General features: G+C 40.7%; 1 protein-coding gene across 1 annotated transcript in view; it reads right to left on the bottom strand.

The window, feature by feature from the left end:
* The window catches only part of LOC306757998 (vertebrate ancient opsin-like), a gene marked incomplete at both ends in the record, with an annotated part of 110,612 nt that extends 87,807 nt beyond the window's left edge, over positions 1-22,805 (bottom strand). Inside the window, 2 exons of the mRNA XM_079243205.1 lie at positions 7,454-7,782; positions 22,433-22,805. Coding sequence (XP_079099331.1) covers positions 7,454-7,782; positions 22,433-22,805 — 702 coding nt within the window. The remainder of the gene's footprint in view (positions 1-7,453; positions 7,783-22,432) is intronic.
* Between the last annotated feature and the right edge of the window lie 2,361 nt (positions 22,806-25,166).

Genomic DNA, 25,166 nt, shown 5'->3' on the forward strand with positions numbered 1-25,166 from the left:
TGCATAACCAAGCTGGGCAAACTAGTTGACATGGCGACTGCAAGGATAGACGATGTCATTTGCCTTTGTCTTTGTAAATTTAAATGTGTTGTGGGTTTCCACTTCATTTTGTTCATTTCTATTCTTTTTTCTCTTACATTTTGACTTATGTTCTGGACCAGACTGCAGTTTTGTTGTTCTTACAGCTGTCTGTACTTGGGCTGTGACGATATGCTTTTGTCCCGATTTGATTCCGATTTTTTTAGGTGCCAATTTGATTTAAATTGCGATTCTCATGATTCTTCGATATTGCTGAATTTTGTAGACTAAAACCAAAAAAGATGTATAAATGCACTTTTTTTGCGAGTCCCTTTTGCTTGATTTCAGTGAGGAAAAAACAACACTGTACCCAGACCATCGTTCTGCTGCTATAAAGCCAAGAAGACAAGTAAAAAATATCAATAAAAACAATAAAAATGACCAATTTTTTTATAATGGATTATTTTTTATACGAAAAAAAAAAAATTAACTTGAGGGGCATAAGGAAAGGTGGGATGCAATCAAATAAGTCTTTGTTGCTCTTTGAGTGAAACTGTGAACTGGATTTGTGACATTACTGTCAATGTGTTACATTGACATAACCTACAGTTCTGCTTCATATTTATTTTTTACTCATATTTTCATATTAATGATATTTTCATAATAACGTTTATTTTCATATTAATATTTTCAGACTTTTTACAAAATATTTTTGCAGTCTGTTAATAACACTGAAATGTTTTTTTTACTATGAGCACAACATGTTGGTCCCATCAGAAAAGTTTCCGTCAGCGAGAAGTTAAACCAAACAGGACCCTCGTCAGCGGAGACAGGTCCACAAGCTGCAGTGTGTGAACTCTAGCTGCGTACACCGACAGCAGCCGAGTGGCTCCTGTGATGTTTTCTGGTCATGCGGCATGGTCACATTTCCCGCTGCAGTGCAGGCGCAGTCTGAAATCGGCACGGTGCTTCCAGACGTGTTGTGCTGCAGCAGACATTGAAGGAGTCCATGTTGTTCTGTCTTTCCTGTCCTCTCCACCCCAACCAGTTGAGGCAAATGGCTGCCCTTCCTTAGCTGGGTTCTGCCAGAGGTTTTCTTCCTGTTAAAAGGGAGTTTTTTTTCCTTCCCACTGTCGCCTCGTGCATGCTCAGGATGGGGGGTTGGATCGAAGTTATGATTCAATGCAATCAGTTGGTTTCTATTATAGGATATGTATGAACTGGCTTTAAATGATGAGCATGTAAAGTGCCCTGTGACAACATTGTTGTGAAGTGGCGCTATACAAATAAAGCTGAACTGAATTGAATATACAACTGTCCGAACCACCAGGAGAAGTAGAGGGGTTGCTGTTTGCTGTCTTCTGTGTCTTCTTCAGGTGCTTTTTATTTGGTGGTTACATTTTCTTCCTATTTCTCCTCTTCTGCTCTGGTTTGTTCCTTTATCTGGTTGTATGTCAGCTAAATGACTCTGTCGCTGTAATTTCAACAGTTTTCTGCTTCAAGTGATGGATACCTAAGCCCCTTGACAACAGAGCAAATTGTGTGTGTAACCGACACAGAAGGAAGAAACTGTCTCTCTGTCTTCTACATTGGACATGAATGACTCTTTAGCTGTGCCTGCAGTTCAACAGTGATTTACAGTGAAAAAATCTAAATAACATGCATCTTATCTGAAGTGTATCATCTTCATTAGAGCTTAAACATCTTGATCTTTTCCATGATGACGTGTTATCTTCTTGTCTCAAGTTGATTTTAGACATTTTTATTCCAACAAGCCTTTAATTAAACTTGGGTTCTTATGATTTATTTTGTGAGTTTAGTTTCATTTTCTGTATTTTTTTCTATTTATGTTTGTTTTTATTTCTTGTAAATTTCAGCTCAGCTAAAAAATCTGCTCTGTGCAGCACTTTGTGATACAAATAAACTCTACTTACTCACTCTAGTACATGGCTGAGATTAATAATTGCACACATCTTACCTCACATGCAGGATTTTTTCACATTATACTGAAGTATTCAGTAAAAAAAAAAAAAAAAAAAAAAAACATGAACAGGAAAAGCAGTCAAAATGCGGTCATAACGCTTCACAAGAAGATTGCTTGAATATGTGTTTAGTTGCATCCAGTTCTACCAGCTCGATTCTCAGGAAAGACTTCTGCTGGTGAGATTTGATCAGATCCTTTCTGCAGTAAAGCTGAGATGTAAACAAACAGGTGAGACGGCAGGGGGTCTATGTTTGGAGGAAGTGTGGAGAATAGTTGGTGGATCACTTCCACATAGTTTGGAGCTGCCCAGTTATTCAGCCTTACTGGCAGGAAGACAATGGAATGCATGCTAAGTAATGGGACAGAGACCTCCTTTAGTGCAGTTTAAATGGCATCGTACCAATCAGTCTGTTGGCTGCACAGAAAGACTTGTTAACTGGAAGCCAAGCAATAACACAGAAACGGCTTCAACCCAATCTTCCCAAAAACACAGTCTGGACAGATGTTGTGAACTGTATTCGACATATATGGAGACTAACTTTGTTGTTAAACTTTTGGGTGGACGAGTATTTGTTATACTGGAAAAATCTAATGGATTGTGTTTTCCATAAAGAATAACTGGGGATTGTAATTTGTCTGTCTGGTGGTATTCAGGCAGGTGCACTGGTCACTTAATGTATTACCTTTTGTGTAATGTGTGTGAAAGATGAAGACTTCTAGTGTCGCCGTTGATGTAATGAGTGAGGGAATTTAAGGTTTTTTATTCATGTCTAACTGGGTTGGAGTGGAAATGACAAAAAAAACAACAACTTTACATTCTGCTGTTGCTCTGCTGAAGCAAAGTACCAGTGACCTGGTTCTGGTGCACAGAGCTCTCATTTTATGGAGAACATGTAATGCATGCTTCCTAATCCCAATGCAGGCTATTTCCAACTTCACCAGGACATGATGTTCCTTTGGACATGAAAATATCAAATCTGTGTCACCACAGCTCGTACTGGGTTCCACGTCCCCTGCGTCCGCTGCAGTTAATGAACTTTAAATACAAAGTAGTCAAGTTTCAAACAGCTTTCAGACAGCTTTAAACCTACTGGTGATTAACTTGTTCACTGGTAATTACCAGGAAAGCACCAGTACAATGCATCCTGCTGGAAGTCCGACTCCATCAGCATCAGCTGGTGGGTCCGGTCTTCTTCCTGCATCTGCATGTTTATGTTGATCAATAGTCATTTTGTAGAACATTTATATAAGCATAAGTTAAATTTACTTAAATTATCTTATAGTAAATCAAGGCAAATCTTCTTAAGTTACAATATCCCTTTTTTTTCCCCCACTGTTGTTGGTTTTTATGTTGTCGCCAGTCTGTCTGTAAGCAACATCACTCAAAAGGTTACAGACAGATTTTGATTAAATTTATAGGAAATCTCAGAATTAAAATACAAAGCAAAATGTGTGCGTGTGTGTGTGTGTGTCTGGGTATATATTATGCATGTAGATATTTAAAACACAAAACCAAATAATCAATGCTAGAGTTTCAATAGGCTTTTACACTGCCTTCAGTGCTCAGCCAAACAAAACAAACAACAACATTAATACAGCTTTTTATAGGGGCCCATTTAGTAGCATCAGATTAGATGATATCTCAGTTTATTATGTTGTAGGAAACAACTACGTAAGCAAAGCCAGGATGCTCAGTTACATCATAATTAATGTCAATATTATAATTAAACTAAATTAAAATAACATCATCAGTTATATGTATACCTATAAAGTCCAAAACATATGTTAAACATATTTTAATGTCTTGAAATATTTTGTAAAATATCTTTATAGCCACAAGTTAATTGCTTAGTTTCTTTTTATTACTAAGTCTCCAAATTAGGAACGTTTCACCACGGATTAAAATGTTTTCCACTTATGTCACCATCCATGTGCCATACTTTAATATTCCTAAATTTACGTATATGTATTCATATCTTTTCAGCTGAACACAGAAATGTTTACAACAATTAGCAATCGAAACAAAATTTCTATGCTCATTTGTTGAAATTACAACTCTATAGAAATATGTAAAAAAAACACTTGTTTTTTCTTGCAACACTGGACTCCATTATTAACCCTATAACAATGAATTCATCATTTTTTAATAAATACAGTTTCTGAGACCTTTTGCATGACTTTCTGCTAAAAACTTTGCACAAAATCCTGTTGTACACAAGTCCTTTATGCCCCGGTGGATACAATAATGATACAATTTAACAATAATTTGACATTTCACTTGGTAACAAACGGCAAATGGACAAATAATAATTTGATGCGTAAGTACTTAAAAGAATTTGCAAGTCATCACGATCAGTTCGACAAGAAATGTTAGATTTCCCCAAAGGGGGGAAAAACAGTAAACTTTTAAATAAATTGTTTGCGATATTCTTTGAAGCTTCTGTTTTATGCACCGATTAAAAAAAAAAAACTCCATTCACTATAATTGGAAGATATATAAAAAGAAAAAAAAAAAGAGAACAGTATCACTATCAAGAAAGTAGAAGGTTTTTAATTTTATACCTGCCCTTTTTCTACCTTCTGGTCCATTTACTGGTCCATAATCATTTGATAAGCTATCTTTATCTGTCCCAGCCGATGTTAACCTGTGTGACTTGACAGGAGAACTATAGCCTTTATTTTACATAGCTTTGTCATTGTGAGAGCAGCTGGAAGCAGCAGGGTGAAGTCCAGATAAAGAAAGCTCATGTAATCCTGCACAAAGAAGCTGGTAAAGTGTAAGAGAAAGAAACAAAGCAGTTGAAGCTGACATACAGTAGATGAACGAGAGAGAGGAAAAAGTGGGAGAAAGCAGACAAAGACAAAGAGAGAAAGCGAACTGAACACTATTACTTTCCCCAGCCTCCTTCTTCATCTACACACAGAGCCCCATGTGTTTTCTGACAGGCAAAGAGATAAGATGCTCAAAACACCAAAAACAAGAAGAAATAAATGTTGCTGTTATTAGATGAGTTGGTTTTTGTTGTCGTTCAATGTCACTCACCAGTTTATCAGGATGGAAAAAGCACACACAAACATATACAAAAGCATGCTCTGAATTATTTGTCAAAGAAAATATAATTCTCACAGTCTAGGTAAGTTGTAGTCCTAGCTCAGAGATCTACTCATAGAAATTGTGTTTGTGTGTGAATATTTTCTTGTGGTGTATGGCTTCCTCAGAGAGCCAGCAAACACACTATCCAACACTGTCTCTGCTTATATTCCTCCCTTCCGTCAGAGTGAGACAGTGTGTGACAAAGCAAACATCCGTTAGCTTGTGCCACGGTTCATAGCCAAGGGGAGAAAGAGGAGCAAATCCCAGAAAACACGGTCTGGATGACCTGCTGTCGTCCTCACCCCAGAGCAGGTAACTGCTGAATATTCATTGACGTGATCAGGACCAATATTCATCAAGTGTCTTGGTATTACTCTGAGGAGTGGAAGTTAGCATTCGGCTTGGGTCTTATATAACAAGCTTGGCCAGGTGTGCCACGTCTCTTCACTGCAGACCCAACCAAGTCTCAAAACAAGCCAAGCTGCAGGTTTTGGGTCACTGCTGTACAGCTTTGGACGGATGTTGGATGAACTGAAAAATGCTGCTTTAAGTAGCATTTTACAGATGTGACCACAATATTAAGCTATAGGATGTTAGAATGAAGGATTTGATCTTTTACCGCAGCAGATCAGAGAGATACATACAGCAGATAACAAACAACATATTTTACCATAGTGGAATTGATTCATTTACTTAGTTGTAGTTTTTTGTTGTTGCTGTTTTTGTTTTGAAGAAATCTGCTGATATCCTGGTCATTCATTCCACACAGTATAGATGACACAACTGTCCTAATAAAGAAAGAAATACTCTGCACACATCTCTTGAGATTTTTATATGGCAGAAGTCAATATTGAAGTTTTGACCTTTTCTATGTTGGTAATAAAATTTATGGCCGTATCAAGTGTCAGGAAGATGATAGAATCTAGTTGTATCGTTCTACTATTAGATTGTCAGCTGAATCAGCTGGAGGTGAAATTTAGAAACCATAACATAAGTTTGATGTTTTTATTATATTGTACATCATTGTTATCGAAAAGGAAAAAATGAATTTGTGTGAGAAGTGTATTGCATGAATTATTTAATACCACTTGGAGTCTGAAACAAACTATAACTAGAGCTAATGTATGCTAGCTAATATTAGCTTTCACTTTTCTCAGATTAATGGTAATGTTAGCATTTAGCATTGATTTGTGGTTAGTTGAAATTAATGTAAGCATATTCTCTGTAGTTTTAACTCAGTATTTGTTTCTATGTCCTGAACGAAACTTCTAGCATCTTAGCTTCCAAAGTTAGGTTAGCTTAAATATTTTATGCATCGACAGGTGGAAATTAATAGCTAGCTACTTGCTAAGTCAGTTTGACTCAAGCAGCTTACATGCTAGGCTTGAAATAGCTTAGCATGTAATGTATAGTAACGATTTTGGATTTTATTTTAATATAAGCTACCTGGCTTGTTGAAATGTTTAAACATGTACACCAAACAAAAATGAACCACCTTTAAAAAAGTAATCTTCAGAGTAGAGGAAAACTAAATAATTTTATTAGTGTGTGTAAATTTGATTTAATGTAAAATAGGTGTTAATGCAACTTTAAACAACTAAATTAAGCTAGTTATTTTCTAATTAAGCATACAGTTAGTCATCAAGTGAATAAGAAGTGCTGACTCCCATTGAGAAGAGTCAAATCTTCAGAAGGCACTGGATGATCGGAAAACCCTGCAGCCAGTCACATGAAAAGACAGGCTATGGTCATATATTATATGAAAGAAGAAAGGGGAGAAAACTCTTAAAAGACAGAGTGTTGTGATACAAACTAGGCATAGAGACAGATAGAAACAAATAGGATTTAAAAAGCAAATATCTTGAGGGACAAAAAAGGAGCATTGCTGAATCTAATGTATCATAATCTTCATCATTTGGCCTTTATTTATTTCAATTTCTTCCTTTCAGCTGTTCATTTAAATGTTGGATTAAAACATTATATAGCAACTGTATTTGTGCAGAAGAAGGGTAAAATTGGGTTAGAAATAAGTGCTTACCTTGTCCATACAAACCATTTAAAATTGCTAAACTTAAGTTAAAATAAGTCCTCTGAGTGATACTAAATGAAGAGCATAAGAGAGCTGAGTCAAAAGGGTGTAATTTTTGACAAGAGCCGGACTCAGCATCAATAAATCCAATAGCATGTAATAAAAGTCCAAATATTGTGCCTGTCGCCGAGAATTACGTGATCAAGTTTAAGTTAGCTTAATTTACATTTTTCTGAGACTAGGTTGTGTGAACATTTAACGTCATTGAAGTGGCTCAGACTCACTAGTATGAGTTCAGTAAATATACTCCATCCATTCAATGACTCACCTGTCTAATGGCACACAGAAGTTTCCCATAGCAGAAGACGATCACCAGGAATGGCACGATGAGACAGAAGACAAACAGGCAGATGATGTAAGAGATGTTATTTGCCGTTTTGGTTGTCCAGTCGACGGAGCACGTGGTCCCAGGACCCTCTGGACCATAGTGGCTCCAGCCAAAGAGTGGTGGCAGGGTCCAGATGAGCGAGTAAACCCAGGACAGGAGGATGCCCAGGGAGATCTTCCGATAGTTGGAGGAATCGGCCTCAGTGGGGGTCATCATGGTGCTGTAGCGCTCATAAGAAAGGATGGCCAAGGAGATCAAGGACACAATGCCTAGAGTGTACACAGAAAACAGAGTCAATGTCATTACAAGCATCTTTCTACATGTTTTAAGCAAATAAATGCAATCAAATACAATACTTTCACTTGGAGAAGTTGGATATAAGACTGGAAACAACATGTGCAGGCCCGTTTAGTCCATTCAATCGAACCATAAAACAGATGACAGAACACAGTCTGTCCACGTCCTTATCCTCCCATTGTGATTTAAAGCCTCACAACTCTCTGAAATCAAAAACGGTGCAGTTAAAGTGAGTTTTATGATTTTATCAGTTCACAGGGAGGGCAGGATATAGTTGGAGAAAATAACTGCCTGAGCGAGTTGTGCAGGATAGTAAAACTACAGCTAATAGTTCGGCTCATATTGTGTGACCTGCAGCAGATCCTTACTGCTGTAAATTAGAAACAAAGGCACCACCCGGAGCGTTTCAGAGGCAACCCAGTTAAAAAAAAACAAAAAAAAAAACAACAACAATGCAGAAATTTCAAAAGGCTTTCTTATCTTTCTATAACTGCTCAGTGCGGCACATAAAGCATCTTTGTCTTGACACATCTGCATCTCTATTACTGCGTATTGCAGAGGCTGACTTGCAGAAGCCTGGAGCTCAGTGTTCATGCCAACCCCTTGGCCTTTTCATTCTTGTTTGCTATTTGTTTTGAAGTCATTATGATCCATGGAGCTGTTGGTTAAGCCCATTGATTTTCAGTGACAGTCAAGGGGACCTGAGCAGCCTTTTAAAGAAGCCTTTTACTGACTTCTCACCACAATGAATGAGTAAAAACAAAAAGGGAGAAAAGAAAGGAATTGGATGAAGGAGTGGGAGCCATTTTAAAAAGATGGAGACAAGTTTTAGCTCAGCCATGAAGACGCAGGTGTTTTTGTCTGTGTGTGGACACTGGCCAAACTGTGTACACCTCTGACTGCAGAGTCTATGAGACCCAGTCTGTTGTTCTGGTCTCAGATATTAAACTCTTTTCTGCTTTTCCTTGTTACACTGATTAACTCTGAGCTTTTATTTGTTCAATTACTGCAATATTATTGAGTCAACACAGCTTTACAACAATCCACTTCTGCTTCCGTTTGATCTGGGGTGAGTCATAGCAACCAACCCCAAGTGTGTTTCCAGTATAGAGTACTTTTGATGACAGATGCCCAGCTTTGCGTGTTGCTGCCCTTTGTTCATCCTCTGCCATTTCCCATCTGCACTCAAAGCACTCAAGTTTGAGGGAGGAAAGTTGGGAGAAGTAGCTGGTATAAAAGATCATGTCACCATTAGTCTGGCGATTTTGTAAGTGACTTTAAAGCATTGTGTCATCATTAAATAATGGTGTAAAGCAGTTTTATGGGGCTATATTAGTAGCGTCTTTAATCACGAGTGTAGTCTTTCTATTTGAGAGCAGCTTAATCATTTTACTCCTCACCTTCAAAACCCTGCTGACGCGCCCAAAAGGTCCTTGCCTGCATGCAAATATGTTCAGTCCTAAATCCTGCTGCCTCTTGGTTAATTTAGTGTGTTTGCTGAACTTTTGCTCTTGGATTTCTTTCTGCATGCTCTCGTGTTGTTTGAGAGGATAATGTTCAAATGAATCAGCCAGTAGAATGCCAGATATGACCAGTGACCTGTCAAACTGTCGCTGCTTTGCAGCAGAAGATCGCTAATTACCTTGCTACAATATACATGTAATGCTTTTCTTCTTCTACTTTAAACCAGAGGTCACCAACTCTGGTCCTTTAGAGCTACCATCCTGCAGGTTTTAGTGTTTCCTTGCTTCAACACACCTAACTCAAATCAAGCAGGTGCAGAAGATGACAAGATGTTGTTGGAGAACCTTTTCATTTGAATCAAATGTGTTGCACCATAACGTAAAACCTGCAGGATGGTAGCTCACTAAAACCAGAGATGGTGACGTCTGCTTTAAATATTGATACACAACGGTGTAGTGTAGAGAACTCTGGAGTGGCTACATAACTGCAGGAGGAGGGTATATCCATCCTGAAGTCAGCAAACAAAAGGAGTAACAGAGGATGCAAGAGGTCATCACACAAGTAGAATTAGGAGTCATCTTCTTGTTATCTGCTTCTTTCTTCTTAAAATCAAAGGATGGACAACTTTTGCATTTTAAAATAACTCTTCAGCTTCATATATATGCAAGTGCTCGCAGTATAATGTTTATTATACATCCGTAACTAATATGTAAGAAAGGTTTAATTTGACTGGAACAGGCTCCTCTCACAACAACCTGGGAACATGAATAAAATAAAGTTCAAGAGCAAAGATTTGTGAATATAAATGTAGTCTGAGTGTGGAGAAGAACTTAAGTTTGACTCGTGGTCATTTGCGTTAAAAAACACAGAAATTCATAAAGACTAGCAAAGTTTTGAACTAAAGTAAAACACACTTGATATTTGCATGCAAGTACGGACTTTCTGAGTGTGAGATCAAAGTTTTAAGGGAGAGTAATACTACATATGAGCATGAAAACAATGAAAACAGCTCAAACAGAAAAAAGTGCCTTTCATTAATGCCAGTTATGAGGCCTATCATTTCCATTACACTTTTCCTTTTGGCAAACTCAAAGTGCTACAGAGTATGAAGATAACAAACAATTTTATGATTAGAAAGAAGAACTTTTAGCAGAAAGCTAGTGTGACGCTCTCGTTTGAAAGCATTGTTTGTAAAGCCCTCAGATGGTCGGGGACGGCGTTTCACAGCATCCGAGGTGCAGATCTCCCGTATGGAGCTGAGCGTGCTTCTGGTGGCCCGGAGAGTGTGTTGTGTTGCAGAACAGGGGGCACATGAAGCGGTCCTAACAGTAGGACCTCTCTGTGATGAGTAATCTCTGGTGGATGTTGGATCAGATTGCTGCAGACTGATCTGGCGACACTTTGGAGGTAGATTTCAGCTCCATGTTTTATTCTAAGCAGAAGGACCTGAGCTAAACTGCAAGTACAGTTTAAGGCATGAACATCTAAAACATGTGCTTGTCATGGATCATGGTTTCTCAGTCCACTCAATATGTCTTATTAGGAATGCAATTTTGCATAATTTAACATATCTTTAAATCACAAACTGATAAATAATACGCTGAATTTGTAAATGATTATTTATTCAATAAATAGCTGTTTTTATGAGCAGCTTGGTGGCTTGGATAGATGTACATCACAGTTTCCAAGTGTTATCTTTTTTTTTTTTTTTTTTTTTAATTCTTTCGGAAAGTTTAGCAACAGAAATCCATAAAAGTTCTCTGTTTGCTGTTTGCTGAAGGTAATCTGACTTTATAACTCCGAACAAACTCGATTTTATTAACTACCAGTGAAATAAAGCAGCTGGAAAGCCTAAGGCTTAGTAAATGCTATTTTTGTGTGACATAGAAGTCAGTGTTTCCATCGAAGGAAGTCAGTGGGGATAATACTAATATTATTTTTTATCATCAGTCATTTGATTTCCTGACTAAAATATGGTTCACCCCCCCCTCCTCCAAACCAAAATCTTGCCCAACTTAAAGCATGTCATGTTGTGTTTGAGTGTTGCCAAACCTTATAATGACAGCACATTAATCCTGTTCTAATCCACGTGTGGAAACTAGTTTGAAGGTTCTGATAAATGACGCCTGATACGTGCGTCTCAACAGGAAATGGCCACTTTGTTCTGGAAGACTGTGACAAATGACGTGGTATTTTGTTGCTCAGTCAGCTCTAATCTTTGTTTGGCTTTTAGAAGTGATAGTGCTGTGTAAGCTTGTAAAAACTGTAGAGAAACAAAACCCACTGCTTCCAAACTGGTATGTGCAACACATGTCTGAATGCTGTGGCTCATCGCGTTGCTTTAGTTTTATGATTAAGACTGAAAATAGTGATGGAGTTTAAATTACACCAACTTGTAAATGAGCAGATTTTACATCCAGCCAAGATTTTCATGACCGTCAGGAGATTTATAACTTTTAAACTCAAATACCAGCACAGTTTAAATGTTCTCTAGACAACTAATATCCAGCGTTTATCTCATTTCTTGGCATCATGTTTGCCTGGTGACGTCTCATTTGCCTCTTCTCCTCCTTCCTCATTTCTTTTATTCATCATCATCACAATATACTGTGTCACAATATTCTGTTGTTAACAGTAACCTAAATGGATAAAATATCAAAATAATTTTATAATATGTGATATGATTAAATAATGAAATTAGGCAAATGCTGAGTGAAAACCACACAGGTGTGTGTAGCTACGTTGTTGTCAGCCATAAGAATAAAGTTAGGGTGTGCTTGTGCTATTTGGGGTTGTCAGTTAACATTAGTCCTGCGACAGACAGGCGATCTGTCCAGGGTGTACCCTGTCTCTCACCCAGTGATTGCTGGGTTTGGCTTCAGCTTCCCCACAACCCTGAATTGGACTCAGCAGTTAAGAAAATGAACAAATGATAGAATTATTGTCATTCTTTTTTTTCATCAAGGATTTTTTTTTTTTTTTTTTTTTTTTGTAAAAATTAAATTATGGGCAACATGTCTTGTTAAGATTTTTTTTTCTTGCCGTGTGATAAACTACAAGTAAAATTTAAATGAGTTAATTCAGTTTAAATAATCATAAAAAAAATATGCAAGTCATTTGGTAAAACTCTGCCACCTTGTGGTGATTATTTTCAGGACCTAAATAACAAACTTCACCTTTAAGTCGGGGGTGGGGGGGGGCCACAAGATTTGCAAACGAAAACCAATTTGTGTGCAGCTTTGGATAGTTGTATGTGCAAGACATGGTTTGTGAACCGCAGGAGCCATTATCTACATACCTAACAGTACTTCCAAATGTATATTCAAATGCACACACAAACACTGAGAAATGATGCGCACCCACAAATAGATTACTAGGACTGCAACGATTACTCAGGTAACTCGAGTAACAAATTATCTGCCTCGAGGCTCCGTTTAATTAATATCACGTGGTGATATATTTTTATTTATGCATCATCACGGCATTCTCAGACCACTGCGCTGTTCGGAGGGACTACATCACTGTTTCAGTAAACATATGAAATATTTAAACATTTATAAAATATATAAAAACACAACCTGTCGCCTACAGTGTGTCTGTACAGCATGACTGTTTCACCCGGACTGATGACGGACGTTTCAAACAGCAGCGGCGAGCGGTTTGCTTTCTGTCTGAAGATTCTCGTTGCTTTGGTCTCTAATGGCAGAGAATGAAGAAGAGGGGAGGAAAAGACCGAAAAAGTCCAAAGTGTGGGACCATTTCACACTGGAAAGGGCAGAAAACGTAGTGCAGTGTGTGTGCTGTATAGCAGGTGTCAATGTTGCAGCACCTGAAACGAAACCCCTCCACTTCACCGCTCCAGGTGGAGATTCAGCTTCGTGATTTATATCAACATCAGCAGCGGCTGTTAAAATGTAGTGTTATAACCTGTGATATTAGTCAGCAGTGACGAGTCATGGCGAGTTGTAAACTGCTAACGCACGTTAACCGTCTTGTAATCCATCTCTCATCTGTCTCTCCTGCACACACGCAGAGTCATAGCGCATGTTTTAGGCAGCGTGTGACGGCAGGCGGAGCCTCTGTTCCTGCAGCAAACTTTTATTACGTTTTAAACAGACACACTTGTAACAGGCGTGTCGGCTAGTTCTTAGATACTTTGGACATGTTTACGAGTCAGTCCTTCTTTCTACGTGAATTCTTCTTTTAATCTTTTAAAAGACAGGAATTCGCGATCGGTTGAGATTTTTTTCTCCACACATTGAGCGCGTGCACAAACACGTCGGCACATTTTAAAATACGATACTTTTTAAACATTTTAGTATCATATTTTAAAACATTTTCCTCATGCATTAGGTAGTAACAACACATGCAACAGCTTCACAAATATACACTTATAGATCTACTTTGGTTGAGTTTCTAGTATTTGTTGTACAAATTATAATAAAAAGAAATAAAATAATCGTTAGAGTACTCGATTACTTGAAGAAATAACCGACAGAGAACCCGATTCCAAAAGTACTCGATAGTTGCAGCTCTAAAGATGACACTCACAAATTCCACACAAATCTAATAGTTTTTGTGTTGAAATAAGCTCCTACACAAACAAATCCTTAACATGTGCATGAGTTGCCTGGTATGCACAGGTAAAACTGCAAGATCAGTTTCCAAATACTCAAGGGGTTTTGGGGGTTTTCAAGGAGCCTCGCAGCTTCATGCACACATGATGCGTTCAAGTGCTGGGTCGTCTGGACATTCATTGGATTTTCTTTATTTCAAGATGGGGAAGATGTTGTCTCTGTTTATACTGTTAAAGCCATGTCTTACACATAAAACTACCACAATATACACAAGTTAGTTTTAAAAGTTTGCAAATCATGTATTGCACACACACACACACACACACACACACACACACACAGTGATATTGAGTCGATTTTCTCTCCAAGATTGGAATTTTATTTTTGACAGTAAATCAACAAAAGAGCTGCTCAGAGTAACAAAAAGCAAACAAAACAACTTATTTTCTTTGCAGTTTATCATATTGCTCTTATTATGAAATGTTCTGGTGTTGAAAAGAAGAATTTGGGAAAAGTCGACGTAACCAAGGAAACAACTCAAGTTAAAGCTGGTGTCGGTCATGTTGGGGAGCTAGCAAGATGTAAAAGTGGCGCCCTGACTTGGCTCCTCCCCCTCTGGTTTTGCTCCTTGCGTGATCCTTGACTTTTTTATTCGCAGCTTTTTCCACCAACGATTTTCTCAACTCTCGGCTGTTCAGCAGGAAGCAAATAAACCGAGTCGGGTCGAGAAAATCCTTCCTGCATTTTCTCAGCCATGTTTTCCTTCCGAGTTTCTTCTTCACTACTTTGTATTTTCATCCTAACGCGCTGTTTATATGCAGGGTGTGGATATCAGGTATGCTCTGCAGGAGGGCGAAGAAGCTTAGGAAACATAAGAAATAAACAACTCCATTTCTGTCCGAACATTTTGATTGTTCAGAGTTTTTACAAATTTACAGTAAACTGAGGATTCTAACTATATTTCTTATTGTTCATGATTACAAAATGTACAGACTACTATCAGGATGAGGAACCACTAAACCCAGCGTAAAAAATGTCTCAGCAGGATTACCTACCCCAGCTTTAATGAGGGTAAAGCTCATGTCTTGCTGCAAGAAGCAACATGTAGGTTGGCTGAGTCAAGTCACACAGACTGGGCTTCATTCCTTGAAGATGTTTTGCTCTCATCCAGTAGAACTTGAATTCTGATGGGGGAGAGTTGGACATTTCCCTAAAGTAGTCTGTAAAACAACTGATGTTTTTAGATTTCTCGACTTTGTGAGAGACGTGACTCACCTGGAGTCTCATTAGAGTTTCATTGTTCATAGTTTCAGCTGCAGCTAAGTGTGTTCAGGTGTCGTCGGTCTGATGTTAAAGACTGACGTCAGTGCAACTATAAACAACCGTTCATTGGAAAGAACAGAACTGAAGCTCTAATGGATGAGAGTAAAACATTTCCAATAGACTAAAGCAAGTCCAGTTGGCTTGACTCAGCCTGTGTGGCTACCAGGACCTTCAGTAAACATGTACCATCATCTTCTCCATGAATTCCTGGATTCAATGCTACATTTCAATGCAATGCAAATCTACAGTTCACTGCTCATGTACACGTTGTGACAAAATTCTGCTAAATCCCAGCGCCTGCTGGTGCAACAGGAAATATATCGTATGTCTTCCTAAACTCCATACATGTGAACTTCAGGAGTAATGGCATACTTATGGAATAGCTGCTAAACTGAATGAATCATTCAACCTGCTTGATGGATCAGAGTATTAACAAAGTGCATCCCTAAAGTGAAAGGATAAATAATATACTGTATGCAGTATAAAATAAGAGACAGGCCAAACATGCTCAATGGAAAGAACATAAATTCTGATTGGAGCCATTTACAGTAAATCCTGTTGGGTCATGCATGTCGGGTGAGGCTGGAAGGCATGTGGAGTAATGAGTCCTGGAGGTGAGAGATGCATATACATGTCTCTGGTCTCATTAATGAGCTTTGAGTGAGTGCCGTCATAACTAACACGACATCATGCAGCTCTCGTACGTTGCTCGCAACCAGAGACGTCGACACTGAGACCCGGTCATCACAATGATGCCGAAGCTTTCTGTCCATCACCACAGGCCAGACACCAGGCTGCTCGATTATGACAAAAATTATAATCACGATTATTTTGACTGAAGTTAAGATCTCGATTATTTAACCCAATTATCCAGTATTTATAAACAACGCTGTGCGTCGTGTTCTAGACTCCGTGTCGTGCATAATAACCGTCTAATGGACGGTTCCGACTTGTTTAATCCGCTTTTACCACTTACATAGGAACTATTTTATGTTGGCCTGGATGTACTCGCCGTCTCGCTGATCTGAACCAGCTGATTAACGCGTTGCTATGGTAACGCCTTGTAACCGAGGGATATTACAGTGTTTAACTCGCCGAACTATGTATAGGAAAATAATGCAGCCAGTTGTCACTGACAATGGTATAAACTATGTTTAGGTGAACTTCCACAACCTGCTGCAGTTATTCTACATGGACCTGCAGCCGGAGCCGACTGAGACTGGCCGCCTGGGAGTGCTTTAGGACGGGAGAGGCTCCCGCTGCTCCTTCCTTACAGTAACTGCAGAACAATATGTGCCTTCAAGTCAGTCACCAAAACACCAGAAAAGTCTCTAATAACTCCAATAAAAGTTGCTAGATTTGTCGCTTTTAACAATAAAAGTCGCCAGATTTAGCGAGAAAGTCTCCAAGTTGGCAACAGTGTCTGAATGAAAGCAAAGCGGCTGTGGGAGGAGTTTACAGCACAGCGCTGCAACGCCAGAGACGCTCGATTAGCAGCTGAAGACAGCAGGAGAGGAAACTGCAGAGAGAAAAATAATCACACCTTTTTATTTTTATCATCGTTGAAAACCCAGATCGTAATTGAGATTAAAATCGGATTAATCGCCCAGACCTACCAGGAACACATGTAGGCCTAATCTGGGCTTCTTTTCTGCTCAGTTCAGTTGAATTAACAGATAAATATCAGGGCTCGGAGAAAATCCAGCTAAAGTCCAGTTAAATGCAATCCAGTTCAGCCTAATTCATTATTACTGTGTTCATATAAGGCTGAATTGGATTTTAAAAAAAACAAAGAAAACCAGTATATCACACTGAATCTGATGATGCGCATGTTGGCATTGCAGTATACGCTAAATAGGTGCATGTGACCCACATGTCATTAACTGTATTTAACATGACATACAGCAGGTGTTATTGGGGCCAGACAGACCCAGAGAAAAGTGCAGATCTGGGGCACATCTGGTGGAAATATGTCTGAGTCCGACTCCAGACAGCCACACACACCCAGACGCATCAGCTCCATTCAAGGCCAAATGTGGGTCATAAGAAAAGTGCGAATGTGGGCCATATTGGAGCCAAAAAATGCTTTGCCACCTGGGCAGCCTGTAGAAAACTGCTGTGCTTGTTCATGCTCTTTACTTTTAATGCTTTATTTTAATTTTGTAAAAAAAAGAAGAAAAAAAAAAAAAAGCATGTATCAGCACATCCTCATACCCATGGTGTTGATGAGCACAGCACATCTGCGGTTTTGCACCACGTGCATGACGAGGGAATGTTTGTTTGTGGCATGTGATGTCACCAGATCAAATGCTGCAGCAGAATCTAATATTCTAAAATGAGACGTCGTGTGATCTGATTTCAGAAGGAAAGACACCGTTTCTGTCTCTCTTTCAGTCTTCTGAAAAGCGTCCGCTGGTGGCTCTGGTGCCGAATATCCAGCAAAAGGCTTTTTGAATGAGAGACAAAGGAGTGAATGGAGACGTGTGTGTGTGTGTGTGTTCTGGGAATCCCACCCCAGCGCGCTTACCTCGGCCGTCGCGTGCGCATAAAAACCAGCCGAGCATCTCGGCGCTACGAAACCCGGCACCTCTCATCCGAACAGATATTTATCTGAGCATTACGAGGCTTTTAATTCACCGTTCATCCGCTCAGCCCATCACTCGGCTTGACCTCTGACCTTTACCGTGCAGCACTGTTGTCTCTGTTTCTTTCTTCCTGCTGAGATTTCTATAACATCACAACACATTATCATCACCCTGGCCAGGTGTAGCTGGTGCCAGCGTGATGCACATGTATATGCAACTCCTCTCCCCTGCACAGTCTTTTCTTTTCTCTCTGTGTGTGTGTGTGTGTGTGTGTGTGTGTGTGTGTGTTTGTTTGCAACGGAGGCCGGTCTGGCTTCAGTATGCTGCGAGGCGGCTCAGCAGTGCAAGGTTAATCCAGTGACTGTGTGCAGATTCCACTCGGGGCGGGAAGCGGCCGGCAGCATGCAGGAACACGCAGACTGAGCGGGAGAGCTTGTTCCTCCACGCCATGGTGGAAGGAAAAGAAAAGTTTAGCGAGAACGAGGCAGAAAAGAGGAGCGGAGGAGGCACGAAGCGGCTGCAAGGAAGCCGGGAGTTCATCGTCAGCTGAGCTTCTGGCATAAAGTCAAAGCAGCCGATTGTCAGTTATTTAAAAGCGAGGAAAGAATAGAAATCGATGCTGAGAGGGAGGCGGAATCTGCAGCCAGCCACCAGGCTAACAACGTCTTTTGTCTTTGACAACCAGGCCCTCTAAGTTGAGGCAGCATTGATCATTTGGAAAAGCTTTATATAGTTTTGGTGAAGACAGACACAGTCACTTGGTCAAAAGCTGCACGGAGCATTATTCATCCAAACAATCAATTTCACTTTTCCTTTCTCTGACCCTCCCTCACTATTTCTTCTTATGAGCCCATTGAGGAATTACTTGTCCATAACCAATGGTTGCTCTAATGATGTCTGCCAGCCATTTCTCTCTCTCTCTCTCTCTCTCTCTCTCTCTCTCTCTCCGTCTCCCTGCAGTGTTTTTGGTTTGTAGAAGCCAAAGTTCTGCCAGACAGAATTTGATAAATTGGCTCCTTGTGGATGTCAGTGTTACACATCTTTAGATGGCCCTTAATCTTGCCACAGCACTCGAGTTAGCGAGACAATGGGTACAGTCACAGCACATCTGGATGCTGAGAGAAGACTGCTTCTTCTTCTTCTTCTTCTTTTCTCTCTTTTTCCTCTGTGATCTGACTGAAAATGAAGCCATCCTGGACTGCAAATTACCGACTCAACTTAGAGGAAGCGAACGTAACAGACTGAAGCTGGTTATGAATTTAAAAAGGGACAAATTGGAGGGGATCTCGTGGGAAAGATGATTTAATTTAGTCAAGTTAGGCGTACCATGTGAAAGGTTTTAGCATTACAGGGAGGAAAGAGGCAGGGTAGATTAGCGGCAAAGCCTGCTGCAAGAAATCGGATTCACTGAGTGAGAAATGTGCACGTTTATTGTTCCTTCCCTTGTAGCAACAAAGCATGCTGAAGGATCTGAGGCAGATAGCAAAAACATGCATGTGACTGGATAAAAGATGTACAGGAGGGGAATCATGGACCAGAAATGATGCAAATGACCGTGTTTTCTCTGCATCCCCAACAAATTCATGTGCATAAAAGCGAATTTTCTACCAACTATAAATGCAAAAAACCTGCCGCCTCAAATTACACTGAGCGCTGACCGCAGGTGCTTCCCGGCAGCCAGAGCCGGTCTTTAACCATCAGGAGATCAGATATGAGAGGAACCTTTTGTGAAAGATTTATGAGACCTTTATGGAAACTTCATCAAAGCGAAGCTGCGGACGGCGAGCTTCGAGTATCGAGTCCGTTTGCAGCTGCGCGGGGACGCCAAGGTCTCTGTTTCAGAGCAGCTCCTGAAAATTTCAGCTGTTGTTTTCCTGTCCCCGCGGAAAGCAATTCCAGTGTTTTTCATTCAAGCGGCCGCTGAGCTTTAGGATTTCAAAAGAATCCGTCCATAAAATTCAGCACCTTTGATGAAAATTTGCGAGCTCTACTGGTGGAAACCGAATGAAAGCGCACGCATGGGATGCGAGGAACTTCCGTGGACGACTTGAAACGTGTAAATGCTAATGCTAATAATGAATAAATGCTACTGGGATTTTTAAATTTCACCAAACTGAGTGACTCATTTCTTCCTTTTACTGTTTAAAAATGGCAAATAAAACAAAAAAAATGGCCGAAAGCAAACATTTAGAGCTGCTTTCATCGCTGCTGGTTTACAGAAACAGCTTTTATAATCAGCTAAAGATCCATCAGGAGGATCTTCAGCTTTTCTTCCTGAAAAGAGGCTTCAGTTATGTGTTTATATGGAGGGGGGGGGGGGTCTGAGGTTTCATGCATCTGCTGCCGTTTTGAGAACAGTCCAGAGGTTTTAGATGAAAACATTGTGCGATGATGATGATGATGAAGATGAAGAACTTCTTTCGGTTGTTCCTTTGTGGGTTTTTAAGGTGTGAGGAGAACATTTCTCATTAATGTGGTGTTTGCTTCCGCAGTCTCCTGGCGTGGGATTGATTGGAGCGTGGAAGTGTTCCCCTTTGGTGCGAGCAGCAACACAAGCACCAAAGCATAATCGATCCACTTCTGTGCTTCAGACCAGGAGAGGTGTTCCTGTGGGGAAATCCTGCTCCTCCCTTTCTGAAAACACTTCTTCTCATAACAGGGAGGGAAAAAAATTATCTCCAAATGTCATCAAACACCTTAAAATGTTCATTTACGGAGGTTTAAGTTGATTTTAAGGGCTAAAAAAGAGGCTTTTAAACTTTGCATAGTTGACTTGATATGTTTGTTTTTATTTGCTTTGTTTGACGCTTGTCTGTCTGTTTAGTGGTATATTATCAACTTGCAGTCCTGCTGCTTTCTTGGCCGGTTTTAACACTTGCAAAACAATCTATTTTCAGTTAGATTTTTATCTGGTTAAATAAAGATGAAGTGAAAATTAATCTGCAAGCTTATGATGAGATATTTTGGAACGAGGATCAAGCAGAAGGTTTTACAACATGACTCTCCCATTAAGGTCACGTTTGTTGTTGAACCGCAACACCGTTCAGTCTGATCATCTCAGAGGTCACTTAGAGTCTAAACCAAATGTTCATCTGTTTCCTCAGAAAGTCTTTCAGAGCTGCAGTGGAAACTTGTTGCTGCGTAATTAGAAAAAAAAAAAAAAGACCAAACAGCTACCTGCACCTCCTTACAGCCGTCTTTGGCTTTGTGCAACAAAGCCTCCTAAAAATCCTCAGTTTAGCTTAGTTTCTCACTAAAACCGAACAAATGCCGAACAGACATCTTTTTAAACACTTTCTGGATAAAACAGGAGACAATCTTTACAATAAACAAAAACAAATGTAGTCTTATAAATCTGTGGTGATGTCAGAGACTTCAGAAACCAGTTTCCAAACCAGCAACTCTCCAACAGTCTCGATGGGTTTGAAAGAAATTAGGTTTTTTTTTAAAAAACACACCTAAAAAGATCAGTTCTTGCTCATTCTGGGAACTATTCAGAACCGCAGCCTGGAACACGGTTTCCCCTTCTTTTTTTTTTTTTTAGCTAAACGTGTCCAAATGAAAACAGCCCATGTTTCATGCAACACTTTTATTTGCGCCTATAATTAAGCACATTTTGTCCACTAGAAACTGTGAGCATTTTTTAAAACTTCTTTCTCCATCTTGGCTCTTTTCCACGTGGGAAGTTGCCTAATTCTCAGTTTCATCATCTGCACCTGATACCAGCTCTTGTGAGACCAGAGACCATGCAGCGTCCCCCTTTTCCCTGTCATGTCCCCCCCCCCCCCCCCCCCCCCCCCTTTCCACGGACCAACCCCCCCCACCCCCACAGACCTGCACCGGCAGCTGCTTCCTCTCTCAGCCTCTAAACTCCACGTTAACAAACATTTAGCAGACATTTAACGGCAGGCTGAGGGCTGCTTTCTGCGCTGTGAGCAGCTGACATGTTTTCTGACTTTTTTAAGACATTTGAACAAATGGAGGAGCATCTGCTTCCCAACACTACATGCTTCCCTGCACGCACACACACACACACACACACACACACCAGAGACTATCCTCTGCGGTGGAAATGCATGCGGAGCCAGCTTCAGAGGTGATTCAACAGTCTGCGATGCAGTTTATCCCAGAGATAAACGACCTGCAACGCACCAAACAACTGTTTTATGACTAATCACCTGAACGCAACACGCGCGTCCGTGACAGAGAATTCACATCAGAATCAATCCGTGTTTCACTTGTGGTGAATTAAATTCTGGGTGGCTGTCTTTTGCAAAGAATAAAGTGAGATTACCTGCACTTTTGTGAGCAACTGAAGCCTGATCATGCAAATAATTAAAAGAAGAAAATAGAGAGAGAAATGCGACATTTCAACAAGATAAACAGCCTGTTTGTCATCCAAGCTGGCTCAAACCCGGCTCTCAGCTTCACCATTTCAACACATTTACAGTCTTTTCATTCTTTCATCCTAAAGTTTCATGCAAACATAAAGTACACATCACTACATGGCGCAGTCAAGGATCGTTTCAGCCACACGAGAGGAGAATAAAAAGCTCCAAACACCCTCCTCACCGACCAAAAGCACATCTCACATGAAAATACAGCCTCCACACATCATCTCCAAGATGAAGCAGAAATACCAGCATCCTGACTAATTCTGCATCTCTACTCACCACACAGGGAGTTGGCGAAGCCGTACCACACACACCCGCCTGCTCCTATGAGCCACCGTCCCTGCGTGCTGGCCGCGAAGCTGAACGGAGTCCCCAGCGTGCACACCAGCAGGTCGCTGACAGAAATGTTCATCAGCAGCAGGTTGATGGGGGAGCGCAGCATCTTGTAGCGACAGAACAGCGCGAGCACCAGCAGGTTGTTCAGGAGTCCGAAGGTGCCGATGAAGCCGAGGCAGACAGCCACGACCAGGTGTCCTGTCGGGCTGAGGGTGGTCCGGAACGAACCGCCCCCCAGCCGCCCGTCCCCGGCTCCGGCGCACAGCGCGCCGCTGGATTCCGCGCAGCCGCTCAGACTCACGTTGGACACGAGCATGGCAGCCCGTGTCACGGCGGTGGCACACTCAGAGGCCACGGCGGCTAATTTGTCTGTAACATTTCTGCTTTTTCCTCTCTTTTTTTTTTTTTTTTTTTTGTTCTCTCTTCTGTGTGGAGGAAAAAGGAAAAAGCTGCTGGAAGGCAGCAACTTGTTGCTTTTTGTTGTTAAAGGAATGAAAAGCAGAAAAAGTCAAAGTGGAATTTAAAAGAAAATGTTTGGTGGGAATTTCTAAACTTTGTGTCTCAGTTCAGGGGAGTGGGGTGCAAGGAGGGGGGTTGGGGGGGGCGGGGGGGGTGGTTGGTCCAAAAATTTTGAGGGGGGAAAAAAAAAAAAACAAAAAAAAAAAAGCAAAGTTTGGTCAGGCTTTGCTCCACCGTGTGGCAGTCTGCGACGCACACTCCTATTCTTTCCAGAGAGGCTCCTCTATCTCACACAGACACCTTCCCTCTCTGGCACTATTTAAATCACCGTTGCCCAGTGCGGAGGGGGGGGGGGGGGGGGAGACGGCGGTGGTTGGGCAGCAAGATGAGCCGCGTGGAAATCCAGCAGCGTTACAATCCCACGTCAACCGTGCGTCCAGAGGGGGATACAACACAACCAGATGTGGGCCCCCCCATCTGCCCCCCAGCCCTCCCGGGGCTGATGGGGAGCTGAGGCGGCGGAGGCGCAGCCAGCTGCGGGTTGAAGTTCGGAGCTGTCCGGGGCGCTGATCACCGTCCACTCCTCACCAACTGAGTTTGTTTCCACACACACCGTGTGTGTTCTGCAGGCGAAATCTGCAGATGTACCCAAAGATGTTTATAAGCACTTTGGGGCGTGTTTATCTGCGCGTGCCCTCTGATCAGAACCAAGGTTCGGTTTAAAGATGTGTGTGTGTGTGTGTGTGTGTGTGTGTGTGTGTGTGTGTGTGTGTGTGTGTGTGAAACCACAAAGCCACTCGTGTGAAACTAAATGCTCCAAGTGCTCAGAGGTCGCAGGTAAACATGCTTACAGATGCTTTCAAGTCTCTTTTGCAGTTAAAAATACTTCCAAATACATCCAAACAAATAAAACTATATTAAGACCAATTTGATTAGAATTAAGAATTACAGCTCTTAGATATCAGCTTTAAATAAAACATATGAGTTGTATGATTTACACTCATCTGAAAGTCAAGAAGAAAGTCAATCAGCTTTCACAACTAAGGTTTTATTTATCATGAAATTTAAAAAAGGTCCTCACAAAGACTTAAATCCATCCTTCCATGACCAACAACACATTGCGTTTTCCTTACTGAACTAAATCTGGAAAAACAGCATGCATCCTTACAGCTCACGCAGGAGCAAAGAGGAGGAGTACAGCCTGCTGCTGATGATGATGATCAAAATCTGATTAACTGGTCATCAGTACGGGTGAGAACTTGTATTAAAAAAAAAAAAAAAAAAGATGTGTCAGTTTGCTGCTCTCTCTAAGGGGGAACAACGCCATATGCTGAAAGAAGGAATTGTTGCTGCTGGGTGGTTTGGGGAAACGTTTTACCGTCATTTCCAGTCTGGAGTTCAGTTTTCCACGGTGAGAAAAATTCCTCTGAAGTGGAAAACATTTCAGACTGCTGCCAGTCCTTTAAGGAGTGGACGTCCCTGCAAGTTCAGGCCAAATTCAGACAGATATACGTTCAGAGAAAACAGCAAACAAACAAACAAAAAAACCGACAACAAAAATAAGGAGCGACGTCTCAGATTCTACAAGCATGTTAAATGTTGACTGACTTGGAACAAAAAAAGACTAAAGAAGCGCGAGTTGTTCGGAAGCGTCGCAAGAGGAAGCCTCTGCTCTCGGACAAAGAACAAGACTTTGGACAGACTCACTTCAGAGACAAGCAGCACAAACACCTCAGATCAGCTCTCAAGCACGGTAGTGGAGGGTTCATGATTTGGACAGGACTTAGACACCTTGTCCTTCAGCGGACCATGAACTCCGATGCTGAAGTATTCTGGACCCAAATGTCAAAGAACTGCAGCAACATTGTGTTCAGGTTGCTTCTACAAGCTGTTTATGCAGCTGATGTTATTTTTCACATTTATTCTTTTAAAAAGAATGACTAAAATAACATCATATGTCATATGTGTTTACTGATTTATTTCATAGTTTTTTGTTTTTTTTTTTTTTTAAAAAGAAAGTAAATAAGTAAATAAGTTTAAGGTCCAGCCGATCTCTCTGTTGTAGTAGCTTCCAATCAAAGAAATAATGTTTGCATCCTGGTAAAACACACTCATATTTGTAAATTATCAATGAGAAAAAGAGAACTAAACAACAGACGTTTCAACAACCAAAAAAGAAAGAAAAAAGAAAATAGAACAAGTCCTCTCTTGACCAGTA

Source organism: Telmatherina bonti (genome assembly GCF_933228915.1).
Source record: "Telmatherina bonti genome assembly, chromosome: 7".
In the NCBI taxonomy this organism is placed as follows: domain Eukaryota; kingdom Metazoa; phylum Chordata; class Actinopteri; order Atheriniformes; family Telmatherinidae; genus Telmatherina; species Telmatherina bonti.